The 21,947-nt window shown below is 38.8% G+C and overlaps 2 protein-coding genes across 3 annotated transcripts in view; both read right to left on the minus strand.

Annotated features, from left to right (window-relative positions):
- Nucleotides 1–480: 480 nt before the first annotated feature.
- On the minus strand, nt 481–8,099 carry LOC128514459 (zinc finger protein ZFP2). Its single transcript, XM_053488316.1, has 2 exons — nt 7,173–8,099; nt 481–2,384 (listed from the first exon to the last, which is right to left on the minus strand). Exons 1-2 carry the CDS (start codon nt 7,621–7,623, stop codon nt 979–981), a joined length of 1,857 nt encoding a protein of 618 aa, XP_053344291.1. The 5' UTR covers nt 7,624–8,099; the 3' UTR covers nt 481–978.
- Nucleotides 8,100–10,063: 1,964 nt separating this feature from the next.
- Nucleotides 10,064–21,947, minus strand: part of megf8 (multiple EGF-like-domains 8) — a 52,664-nt gene continuing 40,780 nt past the window's right edge. Inside the window, exons 40-44 of one of the 2 annotated variants that reach the window (XM_053487654.1) lie at nt 21,156–21,348; nt 20,840–21,010; nt 20,624–20,754; nt 13,467–13,599; nt 10,064–13,276 (exon numbers count right to left, since the gene is read on the minus strand). In XM_053487654.1, coding sequence (XP_053343629.1) covers nt 11,819–13,276; nt 13,467–13,599; nt 20,624–20,754; nt 20,840–21,010; nt 21,156–21,348 — 2,086 coding nt within the window. In that variant the 3' untranslated portion in view covers nt 10,064–11,818. Of the gene's footprint in view, nt 13,277–13,466; nt 13,600–20,623; nt 20,755–20,835; nt 21,011–21,155; nt 21,349–21,947 lie in introns of those variants that run through there. The other variant, XR_008356427.1, reaches the window with a different exon arrangement.

Here is a 21,947-nt window from a genome sequence, read left to right on the forward strand (position 1 = left end):
TACATCACATCGTCAAACATGTTTAAACATATTATATTGATATATTGGGAAATACTACTGTCCTGCTATGATTTGCATAAATTTTTTTTTTTAAAGTGATGAACATTTTAACCGGTGGTATATAGTTTTTACCATCACGCTGATAACTGGGTTAACAATCACCAGATCTATTGTACATCATGGAAATCACATGCTAATTATAAAGATTAATAAGCAAGTAATCGAGGGTGGATTAAGAATTTAATAGTGAATAATTTATTACATGTTTGAAAGTAGCAAGTCTTATTAGGGCTTGTATAAACATGACAACTATTAGCAAGCAAAAAGGCATAAGAAATATTATTGTTCATACTCTACAGTTTTTCATGTAAATAATTGATGTTATGCATTTGGAATTATTAGGCCTTAAATTGCTTTACTGCCTTAGGATGTACATTCTTTGTTCTTGCTTTTATGCTACAAATGTTGTTTAGCATCTGGTGCATTTTACACTTAAATATTTTTTTTTAAATAATAGATAAATAATCATTTAAAATAAGCCACATGCTTATCTGATTTACCACTTCCAAAGTTTTTTTTTTTTTTAAAGTCAAGAGCACTGCTAATATTACATACATAGCTAATACAATCCAACCTAAAATCATCTGTTACACTGTCATAATGAAAAGGTCATTCTTTTCCAAAGACTATAACGTATGGGTAAATTTGCCTATAAATCAGACTGGATATACAAGTCTTTATTTAGATTATTTGATTAAAATAAGCTAGGAACTGGCTGGGAACAGAATAGTCAGCTTTAAGGAAACTATGAATGATATGGGTCAGCGATCCAATAATAATTATATAAAAATACCTTTCACTACTAAGTACTTTCATTTTATAAGGAAAGCCGTTTTAAAAGACAGGAATAATCGGAACTACAAGCAATGAGTACTCTTAAAGGGGGAAGAACGTAATTATAGAATATAAAGACAGACATTAAACGTGGTGTGTATTTAGGTGCTGGGTGAGGTGGTGCGATCGTATAAAGGTGCGCTCACACTTTGGGCAGACGTGTGGCCTCTCTCCAGTGTGTGTAAGAATGTGTGTTTTTAAATGCTGTGGCATGAGGAATGCCTTGTCACACTGCTGACACCTGTAAGGCCTCTGGCCGCTGTGAGTGCGCCTGTGCTTGCCCAGGTCCCCAGAATTACTGTAGCACCGATTGCACTCAGGACACACGTAGGGTTTTTCCCCAGTGTGTCCACGCACGTGTTTGGTCAGATCGCCCGACTGTGCGAAGCTTGCGCCGCACTCTTCACAGCGGTACGGCCTCTCGCCCGTGTGTGTGCGCTGGTGGTTGGTGAGGTGCTGGACGCGATTGAATCTCTTGCTGCAGACCTTGCACACGTATGGCCGCTCGCCGTTGTGAATTCGGAGGTGTTTCTTCAGCACGTCGGGTCTGGAAAATGTCTTCCTGCACTCATTGCACTTGTGGATCTTCTCCTGGTTGTGTGTCAGAAAGTGCACTTTCAGGTTGCTTAACGTTGCGAATGTTTTCCCACAATCCACACAGGAGAACGGCTTTTCTCCGGAATGGACGCGTCGATGTAGACGCAGCGTCGACCTGTGACTGAACTTCATGCCGCACTCCGGACAAGGATACGGCCTCTCACCTGTGTGTGTGCGCAGGTGTGTGCTCAGGTGGCTCATTCGAGCAAAGCTCTTGTCGCACTCGGGGCACGAGTACGGCTTGACCCCAGTGTGAATGACCATGTGCTTGCGCAAACTGCCCATCTCTTTAAAACCACTCCCACAGTCAGGGCATATATACGGCTTCTCGCCGGTATGCGTGCGAGTGTGTATGGTTAAACATTGCAGCGTAGCACAGTTCTTCCCACAGCGCTGACACAGATAACCACGGTCTGTACAAAGCGGTTCGTTTCCATCTATTTGTGGTTTCTGTTCTTTTTCTTGCTTGTGGCACTGATGTGGTCCTAGGCCCCACATTCCTGAGAAGTTTTCTCCACATGAAGCACAGCTTAGCTCTCCATCAGTACACACCGTGGACAAATTGTGACACCGCCGGCAGTGGTTCTGCAGATTGCCGATGTAGTCGAAGCTGCGGTCGCACTGGGGACACGTGTAGCGTTTTCTTGACGGTGCAGGCGTAGGAAGGTGGGTGCGCCGCATATGCACCTTCAGCTGCTCCTGAGTGAAGAAGTGGTGGTTGCAAGTAGTGCAGCTGAGCATCTGGGAGGATATTTTGATGCACTGTGGTGACTTCTGAGTTTTAAGCCAAACAAGATAATTACTCCGATGGGTCCATTTAAGGTGCTTCTCGAGGTAAGATGACTCTGTGAAGGACACAGCACAATAGGGGCAGGGAAAGAAACCCCCTCGGCCTGGGGATGGAAACAAATGAAACACAAAGGGATAATATTTTAGAAGTAGGCATGAGACAGGATGCATGATTTCACCTGCTTCCAAATACTGCGGGTCAATTAAACATCAAACATTTATATTAAAAGGTGACTTTTAAAACATTTACAGGCTTCCAGATAAAATCCCATGCTTGCAGTGAAAAACAATCTAGTTTTCAATGCAGAAATAAAATTAAATGTAGGTTATGTCATTAAAAAGTCAGTTTAACAGCATTAATCTATTCTTAAATAAAATGTACTATTTATAAGAAAGCATATAGGAAGAAATATATTTTAGTGAATCATTCTTAGAAGAGACCCCACTTTTCTAGCTTTAAGTAAATATCATCAGTGAGCAAGATACACATTTCGCCACAACAGTGCTCAGTCATCATATCTCATACTCTGCTTAATTTCCAGCACTGCATTACAAAAAAAAAAAGGCACAACCATAATGTTTTAGAAAAATCATTCTCAAATAATTTAAAAATAGGAACAGCCTTTGTTTAAAGGTTTCCCCTCAGCCTGAACCTATTTAACTTAAAACTGTTCAATTCAAGAGAAACGTAGTTCTTAAATGCATATAATAATATTCTGCCTAGTTACTTGAGCTTTTTATTTTTAACTTTCATGGACAGAAAAATACTTGTACAACTTGTATAAGACTGTAGATGATATCCGGTCAGCTGTCCAACTATAGATCGATATTAAACCTCGCCGATAAATAAAAAAAAGATCGCCTTTATATCAGAGATCCTAGAAAAGGTTGTAGCACATCAGCTATGTTCATGTCTATGTAAGAATAACATTCATGAAATGCATCAGTACAGATTTAGACCTTACCACAGATAGCAGAGATAACGCTGATTAAAGTGGAAAATAACCTACTGGCCTCTGATCTTAGTGCAGCCTTTGACACCTTTGATCAAACTAATCTCTCCCTCATAGATTAAAAAATATTGTAGGGGTTAAGGGAACCACCCTCTTCTGCCTCAAGTCTTATTTGACTGATTGCTATCAGTTTTTAGATGTAAATTATGTTTATTCTACATGTACGAAAAGTGAAGTGTGGTGCCATTTTCAGCAATTTTTTCCATTACTGTTTTAATAAATATGTACGAGGTGTTTTATATGTATTTTAACCAACTATACAAGTATGACTAAGCAAAGTTTTTTTTTTTTTTAATGGGTCACATAGGCAAAGAGATAGCACAGATTTATAAGATCATGTGTTACAAGTGTTTAGGTTGTTTGAGTGACAAATAAATAGTTAATAATAATAATAATAATAACAATAATAATAAAGTTTTTAGGGTTAAACCACCTAGGTTTTGTCACTGTGCAACACTGTTTTTTGTGAGCATGTGCAATTGTCCTTATGCACTTCTTATTTTTACTGCCCTTCAGTACGCCGCTCTCACAGTAGCATAATAAACAGGTAGAAGGGCGATAGCTACAGTACTAGTTAATCAATCGCAGATGACGTCATTTTACCAAACAGATTTTTAAAAAAGGGTGGACAAATATACTTGGGCAGCTGTCAATATACTTAGGCAGCCTGCACTCGTACAGTATACTGTGTGGGAAACGCTGTGTTGTCTAGTGACAGTAGATTACTTATCTTGGCGATGCAGAAAATAGTAGTTCACGGTTTTGCCACCTCTAGGTTGGATCAATATAGCACCTTACTGTCTGGATGTGCAACTAGGTGCATGAACAAGTTCCAGTTAGTCCAGAATGCAGCAGCCAGAGTCCTCACTAAAACCAAAAGATATAAGCACATCACCCCTATCTTATCTTAAATATAACTTTTGACCTACAGTATAGAGCACTAAATAGTCTTGCGCCACAATACCTGAGTGAACTGCTAGTATTTCATGATCCACCAGACCTACTTCGTTTAAAGGTTGCGAGCTGCTTGTCCGTACCCAGTATCATGAAAACTACAGCAGGGGCAGAGTTTTTTTTTTTTTTTTTTTTTTTAACAAACCTCAGTTATAGAATAGTCTTCCAATTAATGTTGGGGACTCAGACAGTCTCTTGTCCTACAGTCTAGCAACTCTCTCTCAAGCTATATTGTAGAAGCCATTCCTGAGCTACCACAAGTAACACAGCATTTTAATCCATGTTAGATGAGGTTAGATCTTTTTAATACTTTAAAACCTCTAAGAAATATAGCTGCTTTAAATAAATCAGACAATAGACATTGGTGATTTTAAATCAAATTGTACTAATAATCACAATGTCTAAAAAATTGACTTTAATTGAATTACCAGGGGTTTTTAGCAGTTTGCTGGTCTAGAGCATTTAGTTGTGTATTAATACAATGTAAAGAGGGAAAGACATAAGCAATGGTCTTAGAGAAGCAATTGCTGCTGCACATTATCCTGCAAAGTGTTACTGTATAAAACCATTTCCGAACAATTTGGAGTTTAATGTTCTACGGTTAAAAAGATTACTCAAGCAGAAAGCAACCAAGACAGTCACCCATCTGCCAAAAAGTGGACGTCTTAGAACATTCAGTCGGTGCAATGCTCAGAGAAATACAAAAAAAAAAGATGAAGAGTTACATCCCAGACCCTACAGGCCCCACTGAGCATGTGAAAGGTTAAATTCCACGGTAGTAAAATTAGAAGTTCCAAGGCAGCACAATTAGAATAAGACTGAACAAGTCCAGTAAGTTTAGAAGCATGACTGAAGTTCCCAAATAAACCAAAACAATGTGAGAGACTGACGTCATACTGTAAGCAACTACTGTAAGTTATTGCCGCTAAAGGTGAGTCTAAAAGCCATTGACTCATGGGATACTTGGTATTGCCCACGTTTTTTTTTTGTGGCTTACTTTTAGTTGAAGAAAAAAGACACAATAAAATGGTTATATATTGTTGGGTGTATATATTGGTCAGATGTTCTATTTGCCCAAGACTTTCTACGACCAGAAGTTTTTTATTATGTTTTTACATAGAAAAACAAAAAATTTAAGAGGGGTACACATGACTTTTACAGATGACGGTATCTTAGGAAACATGTTGGAGACAAATGAGCCGTTTTTAACTGTTTTACGCAGGGAAAAGCTGTTCACAGCCTCTCAGCCCCTAATTCACAATTTCTCCAGGAATTGTCTCTAGTAATTAATTTTATGGCCTTCATTAAAAGCTCCACATTTTACTATATTTGTTTTAAAAGTTAAATTGGTTGCAGAAAACAACAGAGCTGAGGAGTATATCAGAGTGGAGGGTATCTTCATATACATGCTTGTTTGTATACACACACGTACTGAAAACCCATGTGAATGTCTAAAAAACTTGCTAAAACCTGAATTTCGCACATTAGGTCTGCTTCAATCCGTTAAATAATTATTTTTTTTAGGTCTTGGTTGCTTTGACTGGAATGCAAACCCAAAACCATAGAGTCTTTTGAAATGAAGACTGAATGAAGATTGGATGTTTTTGGTCTAAAGGCAAGTCATTCTCTGTCAGAAAAGCATCAGGGTCCAGACTGAACTGTCACTCGGCCCGGATCCGGACCACGATCTGCTATTTATTTATGCCTTTCTGATAAATTAAATGAATTAATATAACAAAATTTAAATTCTTTATCGCTCGAGCTGGGCGTGACTATACGCATCACTTAACAGAGCCAATCTATATGATAGTTTAGAAAAACTAAAAAGATTATGAACAGATTAATAGATATTTATACTTTATGCAGGAAGTTTAAAACCCTGTTTGTCTCATAAGTTCTAAAACTGTGGCAATATTTAAAAGCAGCAATGTGAAGTACCACCGAGACAAATTATGGGTCGTTAGAGCAAACATTTCCGCAGCAATGCGTGTAAAATACCTGAATGGAGAGCCCAGTATGACAGAATAAGCAAAGTCCGTTCACATTCATATACTTACTCATATACTCATAAATTGCTTATTTTTATAGACTTAGAATGACTACATATGTAGACATTTGAATCCTTACACAAAGACCTTGGCTCAGAGAATATTTTATTGACCGGACCTTCTTAAATTTTAATTTAGGATCACCGCCCTATACCGTTCAATTTGGTTTTATACTCTGTGGATGTGTACAACCAGGTCAAATTACACCCTAAAATTTTCTAAAACTGCATGCAACATTGTGCATCACTCTTAGTTAATATCTCACTGAAAGTACAACTTGTATGGAAAATCTCAGGGTGACATTACATGATTACCACCAAAAACATGCTAATCAGCTACAAGCAATTTGTACAAAGAAGCCTGTCACTCAATTAACTTGGAAACACAAGGTGAGTTTTTTTTTATATAATTAATAATTTCTTCATATAATTTCAACAATATAATAATTTCATTCTTCAATAATTTCAATGTATTTTCTCAACATTTTGTCCCAGTGAACTCACTCACTCATCTTCTATACCGCTTTATGCTGTATTTAGGGTCACAGGGACCTGGGGCTTATCCCAAGAGGTTTAGGGCACAAAGCGGGATACACCCTGTACAGAGTGCCAATCCATCGCAGGGCACACACAAATACACTCATTCAAACACTACAGGCAATTTGGGAACGCCAATTAGCCTAATCCACATGTCTTTTGACTGTGAGAGGAATCCGTAGTACCTGGAGGAAACCCACCAAGCACGGTGAGAACATGCACACTCCATGCAAACAGAGACGGGAATCGAACCCGGGCCCTGGTGGTGCAAGGCGACAGTGGTAACCACTATACAACCAGGCCGCCCCCAGTGAACTATAAAAAATGATATAAAGGTGTACCCGTTTCATCATCCTGTCCGTGATCACTTTCTTCTTCAACTGTCTCTAGCTTGACCCTCGTCACCTCCTCGTCCTCCTCCTTCAGGGCGAACTGCATCTCTACTTTCACCGCATCATGAACTTCAGGCTCAGTTTTTAGACCAAAACCCAAATGTATTGGAACACTTTCCGGCTCTGTCTTTGTACACACTTTGGAGTCTAAGGGTTGAAGCTGTACATTTCTGTTTCCTGTTTGCATGAAGTCAGCCTCAGAGTGCTCTGGTTCTTGCTTTATCTGGTGAAGCTTTGAAGAGGTGCAGTCAGAGGAAACGTCTTCAGCTCCATTACAGGCGTACAGTGGCTGTTTGTCTGCTTCCATGTAATGTAAAGCCCCTTCTATGGGCTCTGTTTTGATGCGCGTGTCCGTGTGGAGGGATGATGAGCTTGCACAAAGGGCGCTGATTTTCACCATGACGTCAGTCTGCACCGACAGCACGCGACATTTCTGTTAAGATTACTTATAAAGAAACGTTTAAATCGCAATGCAAAAGCTAATGCAGCGCCGTTAATAGCTACAGCAACGGTAAAAGTGCATCTATCACTAAATAGCCTCGAGCTTTATGCTTGGGAAATGAATATATATATTATATATTTGCTCCTCCTCCTTTATATTAAATAACTTCTTCCATTATAAATAAACACGTGAGGTGTAAACCTGTTTAAAGCTCACCACCAAAAACATGCTAATTAGCTACAAGCGATTTGTACAAAGAAGCCTGTCACTCAATTAACTATTAGCCATTATACTAGAACACAACTAACGTTAAACGAGAACAGTCAACCAGTCATTAGGTTCAGTGTTTCTAAAACCCAGCGGTTATAGATACTGATAAACCAGCTTGTTTATGCACAATACAAAACCGCAGAAACAACTTAACTTGTCGTGAAGTCGGAATCAAGCAACCTGAGAGAACATGGCCGACACACGACTGCTTTTCAAAATAAAACCGCAGCATGTCAGCGTTAGCTTCAAGCTTTACCGGCTGCACTTAAAGCAGCTTTTTTAAAAGCCTAAAATCCCTGTCAGTGTGGCCATAAAACGGCATAATAACAAAAATTCAACCAAACATGTATATTTAATACATAATACCTCATATTAACCATAACCAAAACAGTACGAATTGTTTAATGGCGTACTGCACTGGTTGAACTCAACACGTCAAACTAATAGTCCTTACACACTGCCTGGCCAAAAATAGAAAAAAAAAAAAAACATTTATTTGACACAGTTTCAGATTTTTCTGATTTATTTATTTATTTGTCAAACTTAATCTATTGAGATCATTAAACAAATTTTTATATTAAGCAAAGTATACCAGAGTAAATGTACAAAATGACCTGCGTAAATACAAAATGATATTCTGAAATTATGATTTCAGCAAGTCCACGTCTAAATGACTGAAACAAACAAACAAACAAAAAAAAAATTAAGGTCTTGGAGTAGACTTGTTCATTGTGTCTAAATTAAAACAACTATGCATAGAATAGTGGGCCAAAATACCTTTACAGTAATGTGAGACTCTTTGCCAGTTATATCAAGTGCTTGATTGAACGCTGTTGTTGCTGACAAGGAAGGAATCACCAGTTTTTAGGTTTAGGAGGGCAATTTACTTTTTCACTTAATAAAAGAAATCATCATTTAAAAACTGCATTCACCAGAATTCTAATACAAATCTGTGGGGGCAGTGTTATGATCTGGGGTTGCTCCTATTGGTCAGGCCCAGGTTTTGCAATGTTATGTTCCCAAAAATAAGGTTAAATGACTACCTGAATATATTGAATGACCAGCTTTTTCATCAATGGATTTTTTGGCATGGGCATATTCCAAGATGGCAATGCCAGGATTCAGGGAGCATGAGACCATTTTCACAGATGGCCAGCATAGAGTCAAGGCCTTACCCCTACTTGGGATGTGCTGGGGAAGACTTTACGCAGTGGTCCAACTCTTCCATTATCAATACAAGATCTTAGAGAGAAATTAATGCAACTCTGGATGGAAATAAATGCTATGACCTAGCATAAGCTTATCAAAACTATGCCATGGCAAATGCATGCCGTAATCGATGCAAAAGGTGGTCCAACAAAATATTATTATTATTACTTATTATTTTTTTTGGCTAAGCATGTATTAACATTTATTACCTGACATAGCTATAGTATGATGAGATGATGAGAAAAATCAGACTTAAGTGTTTTACTTTTTGTTCAGTTGTTGACCCAGAAGAGCTGACCTTAAAAAAATTAAAATAAATAAAAAAAACACAATGCCAAATAGCCAGGGAATTCATATGTTACATCATCTGCAGCCTATATTACCTTCTTTGCAGCTGATATCAAACTTTTATTTTGAAAATAAATTGAACACATTGTATTGTGAAGGCAGTTGTTATGGTGCTGGGTGCATTCCTAGAATTCAGCCAAAGCAGGACATTACTAGAATATACAGTACACTTACCAAGCAATTATCAGGAAAACCTGAACATTTTTTCAACCAGACAATCATGTAGCAACAGTGCAAAGCATACAATATTAATAAGCTTTTGGTAATGGTAATGTTAACATCAACCATCAAAATAGGAGATTCGCAGCATGAAAACTTTGCAAGAATGGTGTGATTCAATCATTTACACATGGACCACAATCCTATGTAAAATGTTATCACAACTTACTGAAATTATCCAAACAAGATATCCCCAAGTTTTGTTTGCTTTTGGGTTCTGAGAACTAAAGTAAAATTACTAAAATGCCTGTCCCAGTTGTTGATTGATTCCAAAATACCACATGAACATGCAGATTCATGCGATGTTTTCATAAAAAAAAATAGAAAAGAAATCAAACACAACATCACAATATTAACCACTATTATTTGAGGTTTAATAGGGTATATACACAGAAAGCATGAGCATGAATCACATAATATAAAAGCATGTGTGGAGAACTGAACAGAATACATAGCACCCACATATTTAAAGACATCTGTACACATTTTGGACTTTAACTCCTAAATACTTTTTTTTTTTACTTTTATACCAGCATCAAAATTAATCCAGAACAGTTACATCTTGATGTTGGAATTGAAATGTCAACCTAGGCTGTTACTGCTTGAGGTTCTTGTGTCATTTTTTATAAGGTGCAAAACAGTTATAATAGTGAATTCCTTTATCATTCAACATTCATTCATTCATTTATTTACAGTAACTGCATTATCCAAGTCAGGGTTAGTGTGATTCCAGAGTGTGTCCATTACAGGTCAGCTTTCCAAGCAAAAAAAAAAAAAAAAAAAAAATTATTCACACGCTAGAGCAAATTTAGTGCCACTATGTGATAGGGAACCCATGTGGACATGGGTTTTAGCTAAGCTTTGAACCCAGGACTGTAAAAGTGTGAGGAGAGAAAGCTATACTCTGCTCGGTAATGCTGTACTACTTAATAAACCTTTAGAGTCAAAATATCCTCTTCTGACCATCAACTAAAGAAAATACTGACAAACTGTGTCATGGTCTTGTTTTTTCCCATAACAAATTTACTAAACTCTTACTTATATATAAATATACAAATTTTCACACTTTTGATATTTTCACTGCATTGGTAATTCCATTAAGGTAAAAAAATGATAATTTTTTCCACCAAGAAATCCTTTTCCGACAAACTTATTAACCCATTGGAAATAAATACTGTTCAGTCAACAACGGCTGGATTGAAAATGGTTAATCCATTAGTGTACACTCTAACATTGACCAGATAGCAGGTGACTCCTTCATTTGTGGGCCATGACATAACATTATAGCACACCAGTCAACATGAATCTCATTGCAATTAAAAGTCACAATCTGCTAAAGAAGCAAAATGACTACAGTAACAAACCATTTAAATACTGTAAGGGGGAGGGGGACTGCAAAACCACTAAATTGCATTTTTGCCAGAATAAATATGTTTAAAATCCACCCACATGGTTCATCATTTAACTGAGTTACAGCACTGTTTTTGCTCATATAAGTATGGTTAATATACATGGCCTTTTAAAGTACACATTAAAAATATTTTCAGTTGTAATTGCCCTTCTTAGTAGACAGATGATTTCTTTTTTTTATTAAGTTGAAATGATCTTGTAAATGGCAGCTCAGATTGTCATTAGAGCTTTAAAGCATGTTTTGGTTTCTTTAACCAGTCCATCATTTTCAATGGGCAAAAATGTACTGTAAAATTCAATCCAAAGTCTCTGTGAAAGCAAAGGTCACTTTAACTTCAGTGGTGCGTATTAAGGACAAAGGGAGGCTGCAGCAACAAGACATGTAGTGCATTTTCTGAATGTTGCTGCAAGCTCACAGAAAGCTTTCCACAAAGGGCAAAAGACAAATCAGTGAAAGATGCTTAATACTTAATAGTATATATGTACAAGAATAATTACATCTAATCCCACACAATCTGTTCCACTGTTTCAATAAATACATCCCTTATAAAACCCCCACACATTCTTCAAGTAACTTGCCCCTTTCAAAAAACATTTACTTCTCAGGTTTTTGGAAACTGTCCATCATGTTCCATAATTTTCACTTTTACACAGTATTTCTTTAATAATCTTGTACTTAAAACCTTTCTCCTGCTCCTCACATGGCCATCGTAGTAAGATTTTGGTGGCCCAGGATGCCCTTTCGGCCAACACCAACCCCCGGGTGTGTACCTGCTCCACCGTGCCCACAGTACTCCTGCAGGTTCTGTCTCAGTGTGACCAGGGCAGATCCCAGACATGCTCGGTTAGGTGCCAGGATTCCACCAGGCAGCTGGAAAAGGACAGTTGCAACTCCTGCCATGCCATCGTCAGTGGGCTCTAGGGTGATCGGTCCAACCTTAAAGGAGGAGTAGGAGAAGCCCAAAAGTTGTGAGAGGAAGGGGTCAGAGCGACAAAACTGCTGGTAACTGCCATGAGAAGCTGGATGGTGGTGATGGTGGTGTGTTGCTGGATTGGTAGCAGAGCTGGAAACATACTGATGCGTATTCAGGTAGTGCAAGGAAAGGTGCTGTCCACTGTTGCCTCCACCAAGGGCAGGGTGGTGGTGATGGTGTCGAGTCAACCCAGGATCATGCTTGTAGGACGGAGCTCCAGGTCTTCCTCGACTGACCATGCCGCCTATTTTGCCGGTCCTAACATGCGCAAGCGAGACGGCACTTCCTCCTCCAGCTGAGGGCAAATAGATAAGCTGTGGCTCATCAGGCTCCAAGTAGACAGTGAGCTTGGCAAAGGGTCGTGATGCCATCTTTGTCATCTCTTGAATGTGACGCCGCTGTTCACGCCTGAAATCCAGGAACTGTTTGACCTTCCAGAGAAGCACACACACAGACAGGAAGAGGAAAAAGCAGGAAAAGAAGACGGAGAAGAAAACAAACAGGTCTATGTGTGCCTGATCTTGGCGCAGGAACAGCAGGCCTTGCGACTCTCCACCATGGCTGTCTGTACCAACACCACGCAGCGCGATGAAGAAGCGGCTGGATTTGAGCGAGTGCACTTCATGTGGGAAGGTGATTACGACGCGATCACGCACACCACGCACGATCAGCACCGTCTGTGGCTTCCATACTGTGATGTACGTGATTAGGCCCCCTGCTCGCTCTTCACGCACTTCCCGGTCAGCGCTGTGTGGTTTAGTGTGCAGACCAAGAATGGCAGAGGAGGATGAATTCGCATTCACTTTTAACGGCGACAGCGCTAATGGGACCTCTTTATCTCGAGTCATGGGAACCGAGGCGACATCGTCTGCGATTTTAATGGTGTGTATACCCGAATGGCGGTCAACATTCACGATGAAAGTGTCATGGGAATTAGACACGTACACCTCCACCTCACCGAAAGTAACATCGATAGTGACTCGGATGTCCACGTTAGTGAACTTGGGCTGAGCTGCAAAAAACACTGTGCGTCCCATAGGCAGGTTGCGGATGTTAGGTTCATGGAAGCAGTTGACCTGTGATGTCGGGTCAAAGCAGCACTCGTTGTCCACATTGAACTGCCGGTAGCACTGACGGCCATTAATTGGTGTGCCATTGAAGGCGTCTTTGCACTTGGCACACTGGGAAAACAAAAGCATTGCTGAAAAAAATGCTTTAAATTCTTCCAAATCGTCTATATTTTAAGTGCTACTAAGTGAATCTAGGAAATTACTCCAAACCATGTGAGAGTCCTGCTTTAGGTTTTGATTTAAACTAAATGGTAACTAATGTTATTAACATTTTAAATAGTGTAAAACAAACTAATAATACCTGTTGTCTGTAACACTCTTTGCGATCAGTCTGTGAGCTGCTGAGACATGATGATGTTTCCGTGTTGTTTTGGCAGGGGCAGCCTGTTCCATCATGCTCATTACAAGTGTCTGCATGGCCATTACACTGACACCTAAAGACACAAAAGAACAAAAGAATTTGCACTGCAGCAAAACAGTTTCCAAAGCCTTAAATTTGATTTCGATGGGCTTTTTGTGGCATAAATTTAAGTAAAAATTTAAATAGTAAAAAACTACAATTTCCTATTTGCTTCACACATATACCATATGCACAAAGATGGTGAAAATATATATATATTTTTTTTATAAAATAAGTCAATAAAATGAGAATGTGCAGCTGGGGTGTTGATTAATGCATGCTTTGTTCATGGACTAAAGGGAGGAATATGACTATAAAATAATACATATAATAATTCAACTAAATTTTCATCCTGGCAATCTGCTACATGCTTTAATTCACCACCCGAGTATAAATGTGAACAAGTCTTAACCACATCAATACAGTCATGTTCAAAAGTTAGCACCCGCTCTTTTGATTCTCTGTTTCTTTGTGAAAAAAATATAATAATAATAATAATAATAATAATGATCTGATCATAGCAGGCCACGGTTTTAGCCAATCAAAAGGACTTTAGGGGCGCCAGCGGCAGTGGTTAGGTGTATCCCGGGAGCCAGAGCACCGGACATAGCAGGTAATCTTAGGGCTCTAGGACAGCACAGGTTCTCTAAGATAGTGGTACATGCCGGAGCTAATAATGCTAACCTCCGACTGACACAGGCGTATAAGAGTAACTTTTCAGAGGTGTTTAAATTAGCGAAGGCAATGTCCGATGACGTAATATGCTCTGGACCCATCCCATTGAGACGTCACGACATAGCTTACAGCAGGTTATGGTCGCTGAACCGCTGAATGTCCAGGTGATGCTCCCAAAACAATGTGGGCTTTATAGATAATTGGAAGACCTTTGAGGGCAAAACTGGCCTGTTAGGGCGGGACTGTGTCCATCCCACTCGGGAAGGTGCTGCTCTCATTTCCTGTAATATAGCTCATAGTCTCAGAAGAGGCCTAGTTAACCGGTAACAATCTTGAGCCCTGGCCAGGGAGTAGACAGACAGGCTAAACCAACCGTCTGCTAGCTGCATAGAGTCGTCATTTAGGGTTCACTGTATTGAGACTGTGTCTGTTCCCCGAGCTAAACAAAAATGTATTAAGACCCAGAAAGTCTGTTTTAGTAACTTAACCACAAACTCGGATCATACTGAATGCGCAGCCGGCACCTCTGATCTGAAGCTAGGACTGTTTAATATTAGATGTCTCTGAAATTATCACGGATCAGGAATTTGATATACTCTGTTAAACAGAAACATGGATTAAACAGGACGAGTATGTAGCTCTAAATAAAGCTAGTCCTCCTGAATACAGCTACATACACCAGCCTCGGTTAACTGGTAGAGGAGGAGGCGTCGCAGTTATTCACAATGATAATTTGACTATTATACAAAAACATGGACAAAAATTTAATGCATTTAAAGTTCTCTATAGTAACATAACAAGTGTAGCTACAAATATGAAGTCAGCTCAGTCGATTCCACTAACTGTCATTTACAGACCTCCAGGGCCATACTCTGATTTTCTTAGTGAATTTGCAGATTTCCTCTCAAACCTAGTCGATTCTGTAGACAAGGCGTTAATTGCTGGAGATTTTAATAATCATTTTAAGAATCCGGAAGACGCTGTGCGTAAAGCATTTACAGTTGTGTTCAAAATTATTTAACCCCCACTGAAATGGGGTTAAGTGTTTTGGCCAGTTTGACATTGATTTTGATCATTTCAGTCATCTTGTTTACAATTAAATCAAAGAGGCACTTGTAAGTCAGACAAATATAACATTTATAATGAAATACCCACAAATGTCTTTTCTGTGCTCACATCATTATCAGTTTTATTCCATCCCCAAGTGCCACAGTTATAACAGCTTTTAAACGTAAAGCATAGCCTGACACAAGTGTCTTGCAGCGATCTACGGGTTTCTTAGCCCATTCTTCATGGGCAAAAGCCTCCAGTTCAGTCACATTCTTAAGCTTGCGCGCTGCAACTGCTTTCTTTAAGTCCCACCAGAGGTTCTCAATCGAATTTAAGTCTGGTAACTGCGATGGCCAATGGTCTGCTTGGGATCATTATCCTGTTGAAAGGTCCAACGTCTCCCAAGCCTCAGGTTTGTGACGGACTGCATCACATTTTCTTCCAATATCACCTGGTACTGAAGAGAATTCATGGTACCTTGCACACGCTAAAGCTTCCCTGTACCTGCAGAAGCAAAACAGCCCCAAAGCATGATTGACCCCCCCACCATGCTTCACAGTGGGCAAGGTGTTCTTTTCTTCATAGGCCTTGTTTTTCCTCCTCCAAACATAGCGTTGATCCATGGGCCCAATTTTGTTTCATTAGTCCACAGAACACTATCCCAAAACTTTTGTGGTTTGTCCACATGACTTTTGGCATACTGCAGTCGACTCTTCTTATTCTTTGGAGACAGCAAGGGGGTGCGCCTGGGAGTTCTGGCATGGAGGCCTTCATTAAGCAGTGTGCGCCTTATTGTCTGAAATGAAACTTCAGTACCTGCATCTGACAAATCTTTTCACACGGGGACTTTTCTCCACTTTGCACTTTAGGTAGCGCACAGCAGTCGAAGTAAGCATCTTCTTTCTGCCACGACCAGGTAGCGTTTCAACAGTGCCCTTGGCCTTGAATTTGCGAATGATGCTTGCTATGGTGTCTCTTGTAATGTTTAACATCTTTGCAATCTTCTTATAGCCATTGCCCTTCCTGTGAAGAGAAATCACCTCTTCTCTTGTGTTCCTGGACCATTCTCTTGACTTCACCATGTTTGTAAACACACCAGTAAAGTCTAGAAGGAGCTGAGTATCACAGTCATTTTAAATCTGCCTAATTGGTGCTTATTATGCTTGATTGCTGCTCGTTGACATCCACAGGTGTTTTCAATACCTGATCGAAAACACTTGAATGAACCTCTGTTCTTAAAAGTGGTAGTCTTTAAGAAAAATTATTTTCTTTAAAATAAAAATTATTATAGATAAAAAACTCGCTCCCTGGTATAACAATCATACACGCTCTTTAAAACAGACCGCTCGGAAATTAGAACATAAATGGCATCAAACTAAATTGTTAGTATTTCAAATAGCATGGAAGGAGAGCACCCTGAACTATAGAAAAGCTCTTAATGTAGCTAGATCAACGCATCTCTCCACTCTTATAGAAAATAACAGAAATAATCCTACATTTTTATTTAATACCGTAACCAAATTAACCAGAAATAAGACCACTGCAGAAATCTCCACAACAGCATTGTCTAATAGTGAGGACTTCATGAACTTTTTTAATAATAAAATTGTAAATATTAGGCATAAAATTGAGGCTTTAAAACCAAACAGTGTAAGTTATGCAGATGTTAAACTAGCCATGTCAGATCGGAACCTAGAATACTTTACTCCCCTTGAAGAGAATGAACTAATTTCACTCATCTCTTCTGCAAATTTATCAACCTGTATATTAGATCCTGTACCGACACATTTTCTTAAACAGATAGTACCAGAAATAACAGAACCCCTGTTGAGAATAATTAATTCTTTACTCAGCATTGGGTATGTTCCAAAATCTTTTAAATTATTAGTTATTAAACTGATTATTCAGAAACCCAACCTTGACCCCTGTTAGCTGTCCAATTACAGGCCAATATCAAACCTACTCTTTATCTCTAAGATTCTGGAAAAGATAGTAGTGGAGCAGCTATGCTCATATCTACATAGAAATGGCATAAATGAACTGTATCAGTCAGGATTTAGACCTCATCACAGCACAGAGACAGCACTCGTTAAAAGTAGTAAATGACCGCCTATTGGCCTCTGATCAAGGTTGTGTAACCATGCTTGTATTACTCGACCTCAGTGCAGCTTTTGACACCACTGATCATAGTATTCTTCTTCACAGATACGAGAATGTAGTAGGAATTAAGGGTACAGCCCTCTCCTGCCTCAGATCCTATTTGACCGATCAGTATGTAGACTTAAATGGTGATTATTCTGCATGTTCTCTAGTGGAGTTTGGTGTTCCACAGGGCCCACAGTTTTAGGCCCACTGCTTTTTTCCCTTTACATGCTTTCTCTGGGCAACATAATCCTTAAGCATGGTATTAGTTTTCACTGTTATGCTGAGAACACAGTTATATATCTCAGCAAAACCTGATAAGATAAACCAGCTCACTAAAGTTGAGCAATGTGTATAGGACATAGGAAATTGGATGCTAATTAACTTCCTTCTGCTTAATCTAGATAAGACAGAAGTTCTAGTAATAGGACCGCATACAGCAAGAAGTAAGATTCTAGATCACTCTGTAACTTTAGATGGCCTTTCTGTTCCATCAAGTGCAACAGTAAAAGATCTCGGTGTGATTATACTGTAGATTCCAGCCTTCCATTTGAAGCTTATGTAGATAATATTACCAGGATACCATTCTCTTACCTAAGAAATATTGCCAAGATAATATATTGTCGCTAAACGATGCAGAAAACCTAGTTCATGCTTTTATCACCTCTAGGTTGGACTATTGTAATGCCCTACTGTCTAATTGTTCAACTAGGTGCATAAACAAGCTTCAGCTAGTCCAGAATGCAGCAGCGAGAGTCCTCACTAACTTCATCTTAACTTCACTTCATTGGCTCCCTGTGAAATTTCACATTGATTTTAAAATACTACTTTTGACATATAAAGCATTAAATGGTCTCGCACCGCAGTATCTGAGTAAACTGTTAGTGTCTTACGATCCTCCACGCCTATTGCGATCAAAGGATGCAGGCTGCTTATCAGTACCGCGTATTATGAAAAATACAGCTGGGGGCAGAGCTTTTTCTTACAAAGCCCCAAAATTTTGGAATAGTCTTCCAAATAATGTTTGGGACTCAGACACAATCTCAGTGTTTAAGTCCAGGCTAAAAACCTATTTATTTAATCAAGCATTTTTATAAAAAGATTTGACTTTGGTAAAGGAGCAGATCTGGGGGACTCATGGTCATAGAGTATTATGGTGAACTGGTATGTTTAGATGCTGTCCTCCCCACTCTCATTGATCACTCAGGTTTGTTGATGTTGAGGTGATTGGTTGCTTTACATCTTAGGGAGCCCTCATGTTTGTGTTTCCTTCTGGCTCCCCCCTTTAGTTATGCTGTCATAGTTAGTCCTGCCGGAGTCTCTGCTTGCACTCTACAGTAAATATACATTTACATTATACATTATGTGACTGTGACCAGACCTAACTGTTAACTGTTCTCTCCTGCTCTTTCTCTTCCCTCTCTCCCCCTCTCTTTCCTCCCCTCTCTTTGTCGAGCTACACATGTTGTTCCTGAGCTGCCAGTGATCCAGACTCCCTCTCCCCTTCGGACCTGTCTGACCCATCCTGGTGCCCCGCTTCTGGTTGGAGATCTCATTACATGGATGCCCCGTGTGTCTCTTTGGGATGCGTCTCGTGTCTGGGGATGGTTCTCTCTACCTAAAAGACGGTTCTGGCCTCGACTGGTGTTGGCAGTTGATTCTCTGAGGACTTGACCATTCGATAGTTCAGGACTGGAACTTCATACAAGTCTACCTGAGTTTTCAATAACTAACTGGACTCCATATTAAAATCAATTAACATCAACTGTTATGCTGAACTGCCTGCCAACTAACACACAGTATAAATGCAGATCAATTCCTGCTCTCTGTTTCACCCAAATGAGAATGGGTTTCCTGTTGAGTCTGGTTCCTCTCAAGGTTTCTTCCTATTGCCATCTCAGGGAGTTTTTCCTTGCCACTGTCGCCCTCAGCTTGCTCACCAGGGACTATCTGACCATTTTGATTTATACACATTCAAATTCCATACAAACCTTAAATAATTCTTTTGATTGTGTAAAGCTGCTTTTGACAATGTCAATTGTTAAAAGCGCTATACAAATAAAATTTTATTTAATTTAATTGAATTTTTTACATATTTAAACGTAATCAAGGCAAAATCAAAAACACATGAATAAGCATATAAAAACAGAGATTTTGGAAAGAAATATATTTTTTATATATAAATAAAGGCAGTAAGATTATTCACAAGTGGAAAGCATTCACGACAGTCAAAACAGGAAACAAAAAAAAAAACAAGAGCTACATCTGAGCCCATACTGAGCATGTTAAATGTTAAAATCTCTGATAGTACAAATAAAAAAAAGACTGAACAGGTACTGTTCGTTTGGAAGGATTGCCAGAAGAAAGGCACTTCTGTCTAAAACAGAATCTCAGCTGCATCTGAACAAACCATAAGGTTTCTGGAACAATGTCCCTTGGACAAACGAAACAACCTTCAGAGAAAACCAAAACAGCATTTCAGCAGAAACACCTTATAACTATTATCATAATAATAGTAGAGAGATTAAGATTTGGGGTTTTTTTTTTCAGCCACACACCTTGTTCAATTTATTTTTTTTTTTTTTTTTTAAACGAGACTAAAATTCATTCACAACAATGTGAAAGACTGATAAAGTCATACAACAAACGATTACTTAGTTTTGTTCACCTTTTCTTATTTTGGCTTTGTTTCTGTAAACTAAATAATGGCATGGTGAAAAAAGATGTTTGTTTGAGGTTGTATTCACCTAATAACCCAATCTGCTACAATCAGATAATAAAACAGAGAATTAGAATGGAGGTATAAATTTTTAAACAAGACTGTAGCTAATCAATATATTGAGTCCACCTGAATATGAAAGTGTTTAATGAAAAATAAATGACCAGAATTTGCTCCAATGATCATTTGAAGTTCCTTTTTCATTTTGCGAGTAGCACACTAGCCCACTGCAACTGATTTAGATTTTATTTTCCAAACAATATTTACTTGTTAATGTTTCAATTGTAACTATGCTCAAAAAATACTGACATGAAATGAAAAAATTTAATTTTGGGATGCAGTGTTTAATAAAAAAAATCCGCCACATATTTTATTGCCACAAAATACCTCTGTGCTTCTCATGTCCCAGTATTCATGCAAACTGTTACCCACACTAACTTGTCATTTGCGTGTTTTAGCATTTGTCACTTACTTTTCGCACTTGCCCTGCAGGAGAAAGTATCCGCTGAGGCAGCTCTCACACTTATCCCCAACGCTGTTGTTTTGACAGTTCACACACACGGCATTATCCTCAGTAGGGCCCTCCGTAACCCAGTGAATGATCTGCAAAAGATATTTATAACAATTACGTTACCTTTGAAAAAGAGAGATAGGATTAAAAAATGGAAAAAGCCCACAGCAGACCTACAGTCTCAGGATCTAGTGGACGGTCTTTTGGGAAATCAAGTGCCAACTTGAGTTCATCTTTGGACAAACACACATCGCTATTTCCTCGACAAAATTCCCGACAGGGACGACACATTCCCCCACCTACTGCAGAGCCTACATACAACGGCTTACACTTCTCACAGTGCTGACCCTGAGGGAAAATGATAAAGTATTGATCAAATTATTGACTTACACTTGGAAAAAAAAAACATCAATGTTTAACAAAGGCTCTATCAAAGAAACCAATTTCTAACCAACTAAGAAACTGGCAACAGTTAAAAACAGACTTGTGATACCTTAGTGTGGTTATGACACTCCAGACACGTATCTAGTTGAGTGACACCCTTACAGTTGCTGTGCTTGTTACAGCGGCACTGAGATGAGCAGTTCTCGCCGACAAATCCAAAGTGACACTGGCATTCTCCCGGGGACACGCACGTGCCATTAACGCAGCCCTGCAAACATACCGGCTCACACTGCCCAGATGCACTAAAAAAAGAAAGTGAGAGCAAAAGAGAGAACTTATTTATAACGATTCATACACACATGAATAAACATGCTTTGGTTCTTTTGACAATTGTCTCAGCCCTGCTACTTTTTAAACATCATAAAACGACAAGTACAGACAAATCAAATTGCATGTGTGTGATCATACACTGCCCACCTAAAAAAAATATATAATAATAATAAAAATAAAAAAAATTACTCAATCTAATATTTCTTTAGACAACCTTCACCATCGCAACATTTGAAAAGCTTATGCATCTTAACATTTATTTCCATCCAGAGTCACATTAATTAAGATCTTGCACTGAGAATGAAAGAGTAGGACTGCTGCGTAAAGTCATCTCTCATTATTAAACACAGCCATGGGTTAATTTTTTTTTGTTTTACAGTTTGATTTTACTAACATCTGATCATGATCATTCAAAATGTTTTTCTGATCTCTTTTCTTCCTCAAAAATGATAGTTCACCACTATCCTTCCAGGTTTTAATTATGCATTGGACAGATGCATACCAAACCCAACTTTGGTAGCTTCAGTTTCTCCTTAGTTGTTTTCTTTGCTTGATGCAAGCCAGTTATTCG

The sequence above is a fragment of the Clarias gariepinus genome, chromosome 26 (assembly GCF_024256425.1).
Source record: "Clarias gariepinus isolate MV-2021 ecotype Netherlands chromosome 26, CGAR_prim_01v2, whole genome shotgun sequence".
Taxonomy (NCBI): domain Eukaryota; kingdom Metazoa; phylum Chordata; class Actinopteri; order Siluriformes; family Clariidae; genus Clarias; species Clarias gariepinus.

Bases quoted from the DNA above. Each gene is read 5' to 3' on its own strand.
- LOC128514459 (XM_053488316.1), bottom strand. From the start codon at position 7,623: ATGGTGAAAATCAGCGCCCTTTGTGCAAGCTCATCATCCCTCCACACG. The intron at 2,385-7,172 runs GTACACCTTTAT...TTCCATCCCCAG, and splicing joins CGGACAGGATGATGAAACGG to GCCGAGGGGGTTTCTTTCCC.